Below are 5,264 nucleotides of genomic sequence, written 5' to 3' on the forward strand. Positions count from 1 at the left end.
CCACAATGGCTAAAGGTGATGATTCTCCAAAGAGATGATTCTACTACAATGGTTGTGTTCCATGTGCAAGAAACTTCCTCGTTAATTGTTTCGGAATGACTTGATGGTACCAATTATGTTGAATGTGCTTTGAACGCTCAACTTAAGATCCGTGGAACAAAATGTTGAGATTATATTTCTGGGACCATAGCTGCACTTCAAGATGTCTGGTTAGAAGAATATGAAGCTTGGGAAGATGAAAATTGTTTGTTAAAATCTTGGCTCCTTGATAGACAAAAGATATCTGATGGTTTTTCTTGTAGTAATGAGATTAGATTAGATGGTTTAACATGTTTTGTATGAGATAATTTTGGAGGTAGAAAATAGTTGGCTTTTTATTGGAAGTTAGTAATATGGAAGATTTTGATAGAAAGTAATTTAGTAAACAAAGAGGGTAAGAGAAAGGAACTTTATTAGAATGAGAATGACTTTTGCTTACATACAGATGAAAGACTCATGCCGTATTTATAGACCATAGCTTACACATGATTTCTTCTTAATAATTCTACATGTGCCTACAAACCACAAACTTTCTTATTGCCCAAGTTTCTCTAGTAAATTCTAGATAATTCTGATTTTTCATTATTCTTGCTTGCCAAGCAATTCTAGAATCTTCTAGAAATTCCTAAAATATTCATCAACCATCAATACTCATCTTTGATGCATATTTTGGTAACTCCAATCATTTCTCGTAGTATTTCAAACTTTTCCCGTGGTAGCGCATTTGTGAATATGCTAATTGTTCTTCAGTCTTGCAATGTTTGAGCTTTATCTCTTTATTTGCTTCAGCTTCTCTAATGAAATGATACTTGATGCTAATGTGTTTGGTTCTGCTGTTGAATACGGGATTCTTGGCCATTGCTATTGCTGACTTGCTATCGCAATAGATCTCTGTTGCTTCATTTTGTGGTTTTCCCATGTCTTCAAGCATACGTTTTAACCAAATAGCTTCCCTCGTTGCCGTTGCTGCTACAATACACTCTGCTTCAGCTGATGATTGTGCAACCCTTGCTTGTTTCTTTGATGCCAAAGAGAATATTTTGGAACCTAATGTGAATGCATAGCTTGATGTGCTCTTTATATCATCTACTAATCCTACCCAATCGCTATCAGTATACCTAAGTAGTCTTGATTTAGGCGTAGACTGATACCTTATTCCATAGTCTTTTGTTTCTTGGAGGTATCTTAGTATCCGCTTTGCAGCTCCATAGTGAACTTGACTTGGATTTTGCATGAATCTTGAAAGTAGGCTGGTTGCATATATTATGTCTGGTCTTGTAGCTGTGAGATAGAGTAAACTTCCAATTAAGCTTTGAAATTGTGAACTGTCTGCTTTTGGAGTACCGCCTTCTTTTTTAAGTGATTTGTTGCTATCCAAAGGTATTGTTACTGTTTCGCAACCTTCCATCTTAAACTTCTTTAATAGACTGATGGTGTACTTCTTCTGAGCAATGAAGATCTCATCTTCAAATTGAGCTATCTCGATCCCAAGAAAATAGTGCATTAATCCCAAATCAGTAATCTCGAACGTTTTCATCATATCGTCCTTGAATTTCTCGATCATCTTCTCATCATTCCCTGTATAGATGAGATCATCAACATATAAAGGAATTATAAGTGTACTGCTTGTACCTTGATTTTTGATGTATAGAGTTGGTTCACTTTGGCTCCTTCTAAATCCTTGCTCAATGAAGTAATTGTCTATTCTGCTATACCACGCTCGTGGAGCTTGTTTTAATCCATATAGGGTCATCTTTAGTTTGAGAACTTTATCTTCTTTTCCTCGTACCATGTATCCTTGAGGTTGCTCTATATAAATTTCTTCTTCAAGATAGCCATTAAGAAATGCTGATTTGACATCTAGCTGGTAAATCTTCCAATTTTTGTGTACAGGTAGTGCAATCAACGCCCTTATAATGTCAAGACATGCAATTAGAGCAAATGTCTCAGCGTAGTTGATGCCAAAATGCTGTGAGTATCCTTTGACGACTAGCCTTGCTTTATGTTTTTGGATTGAGCCATCAGCATTGGGCTTTGTCTTGTAAACCCACTTAACTCCTATGACTTCTTTGTCTTGAGGAAGATCTACAAGTTCTCAAGTGTTGTTTTTCTTGATCATTTTTATTTCTTCATCCATAGCATTTTTCCATTTTAATTGTTTTGAAGCTGCTTCATAGCTTTTCAGGTTCAACGATCATCAAGTTGCAGCATTGATATATTTTCGATAATCTTCGTATCTTCCTTGGTGACGATTCTGGTGAGTCAACCGGTTCTTCTATTGTTGCTTGCTATGAGGACTCTGGTTGATTGTTCTCCTCAACATCACCCTCCTGCTTTTCTGGTTGTGTAAGGATGCTGCTAGCTTTTCTCTCGACTTAACAAGTCCCCCAGTTGTAGTGGCACTTCATCAAACTTAACATCTCGACTTATAATCAGCTTCTTTGTTCTTAGGTTATATACTCAATAGCCTTTTGATTGAGTACTATAACCTAAGAAGATTCATTTTTCTGTTTTTTCATCTAGTTTACCTCTTTTCTCTTGTGGAATATGTGTGTAGTACATGCAGCCAAAAACTCTGAGATGCTTTGCTGATGGTTTTCGTTCGCTTCATGCTTCCACTGGCATTTTGTCTTGCACAGCTTTAGTTGGACATCGATTTAGTAGGTAGACTGTAGTACTTACTACTTCTGCCCAACAAATTTTTGGAAGATTTTTCTCCGTTAGCATAACTCTAGCTATCTCCATTACTATTCTATTCTTTCTTTCTGACACACCATTTTGTTCAAGCGCGTATCCAACTGTGAGTTGATGCTTCATTCCTTTGTCTTCACAAAACTTGTTGAATTCATTGGATGTATATTCTTTGCCTCTATCGCTTCTGATAGTTTTGATATTGCAACCACTTTGCTTTTCGACATAGCTTTTGAACCTTTTAAAATCCTCAAATACTTGGGATTTTTCACATAAAAAATATACTCATGTCATTCTAGTATAGTCATCAATGAAGAGAATAAAGTACCTGTTTTGCTTTTGTGATAGAGTACGCATCACATCGCATACATCTGTATGTATTAGCTCTAATGGCGTTTTAGCTCCCCAAGATTTTTCGAACGAAAATGGTTAGCGTTGTTATTTCCTGAGCAAACATCCTTCACAGACTGCATCAATCTCTTTTATGACTGGTAAGTCTCTCATCATGTTCTTTTGCTGCAGGATCTTCAACCCGTGGAAGTGAAAATGTCCAAATCTTTTGTGCCACAGCTATGACTCGTCCACTTGTGCCATCATTGCCGCACTGTTTGCATATCTCCATTGGATTGGAAAGCACCTGTTCTCTCACTTTTTGGCTTTAACAATTACAAGAGATTTATCTTTCTTTTCATAGATCGTGCAATAATCTCCTTCAAAATGCAATGTATATTCTTTCTCCATCATCTGACCTACATTTGATAGATTTTGATCTATTATAGGGACTAAGAGAACTTCATTGATGTATCTCTTGACCTTTTTTGTGTCCAAAGCAATAGTGCATTTACTTGTTGTCTCTATAAAATTTCCATTGCTAATCTTCATTTTTGCCTTGATTTTATCAAGACTACAGAAAATATTTTCGTCTTTTGTCATATGATTACTAAAACCAGTGTCTTGATACCATTATCCAATTTGTCACCAGATGCATCATTGCTAGTGGCGTAAAATAAACTTCCTTCTATATCATTTTCTTCAGAGAAATTAGCTTGATGATTTTGTTTAGAACAACAAAAGTTTTCGTCGTGACGAACTGTGATTTTCCTTTAAACCAACAGTCCTTCTCCAAATGACTTTTTCTTTTACATATACCACATGAAGGATACTTGCCGCTTTTACCAAATTCTTTTCCTTGAGTCTCTTTATTTTTACAATTTTCTTTAAATTTTCTCCCACCTTCTTTAGATTTCTGAAACCGCATATTGACTTTAGATTGGAATGCTTTTTCGTGTTAATCTCTTAATACCTTTCTAATCTTTTTTAATATGCTTCTAGTGAACCCATTAATTCTCCAGCTGTTAACTTATCTATATCTTTTGACTCATCAATAGCTGCAATAATTGGATCATATTTTTCTGTGCAAGTAATTAAAATTTTTCCAACGACTTTCTTTTGAGGAACATCATCTTCATAAGATTTTATTTGATTTACTATTTTATCTATTTTTGAATAATAATCTTTAGCGATTTCAGAATCTTTCATTTTTAAATTTTCAAAATTCCTTCTTAAAGTTTGAAGACAGCAAGTACGTACCTTGTAACTCCCGTAAAACTCCTCCTTCAATTTATCCCAAGTTTCTTTTACCATTTTGGCTCTCATGATTCTTGAAAAATAAGTGTCTGCCAAGCTCATTTGTAGAGCAAGGGGAGTTAGAGAATCTTTTTGTTGATTCTCTTTAAGTTCCTTCTTTTGTGCGGTAGATAGAGTGGAAATGTCATCTGGATTAATATACCCATCATTGACGACATCCCATAAATTTTGCGCACAAAGATGGGTCTTCATTTTGATGGACCAAAAGTCATAGTTGTCTCCATTAAATGTTGGAATAGGGATGGATGAACAGAAAGTGTCTGCCATAATATCTAATTACGCCCAATATCAATCGAACGTAGCTCTGATATCACTGATGGTTTTTCTTGTAGTGATGAGATTAGATTAGATGGTTTAATATGTTTTGTATGGGATAATTTTGGAGGTAGAAAATAGTTGACTTTTTATTGGAAGTTAGTAGTATGGAAGATTTTGATAAAAAGTAATTTAGTAGACAAAGAGGGTAGGAAAAAGGAACTTTATTAGAATGACAATGTCTTTTGCTTACAATAGCTTTTTTTTTCCCGCTTATATACAAATGAGAGACTCATGCCCTATTTATGGACCATAGCTTACACATGATTTCTTCCAGATAATTTTACATGCGCCTACAAACAACACAAACTTTCTTGGTACCTAAGTTTCTCTAGTGAATTCTAGATAATTCTGCTTTTTTTATTATTCTTGCTTGCCAAGCAATTCTAGGATATTCTTGCCAAGCAATTCTACAATCTTCTAGAAATTCCTAAAATATACATATTCCATCAATAATATCAGATCCCTCTTTCTTCATTTTCTCTTGCAAAAGAAATATGGAAAGCAATCGGGAGACATATTCAGTCAAGCAGGATGAATCAAAGGGCTATCAGCTACACTACAATGTGATT

At 35.1% G+C, this 5,264-nt stretch overlaps 1 protein-coding gene across 1 annotated transcript; it reads right to left on the bottom strand.

The window, feature by feature from the left end:
• Nucleotides 1-4,047: 4,047 nt before the first annotated feature.
• Nucleotides 4,048-4,644, bottom strand: LOC111374962. The gene has a single exon (XM_022997726.1). It carries the CDS (start codon nucleotides 4,642-4,644, stop codon nucleotides 4,048-4,050), a length of 597 nt encoding a protein of 198 aa, XP_022853494.1.
• Nucleotides 4,645-5,264: the final 620 nt, after the last annotated feature.

Source organism: Olea europaea, unplaced genomic scaffold (assembly GCF_002742605.1).
Source record: "Olea europaea var. sylvestris unplaced genomic scaffold, O_europaea_v1 scaffold1318, whole genome shotgun sequence".
Classification (NCBI taxonomy): Eukaryota; Viridiplantae; Streptophyta; class Magnoliopsida; order Lamiales; family Oleaceae; genus Olea; species Olea europaea.

Excerpts from the sequence above, each read along its gene's own strand:
- LOC111374962 (XM_022997726.1), bottom strand. The coding sequence starts at position 4,644 with ATGGCAGACACTTTCTGTTCATCCATCCCTATTCCAACATTTAATGGA.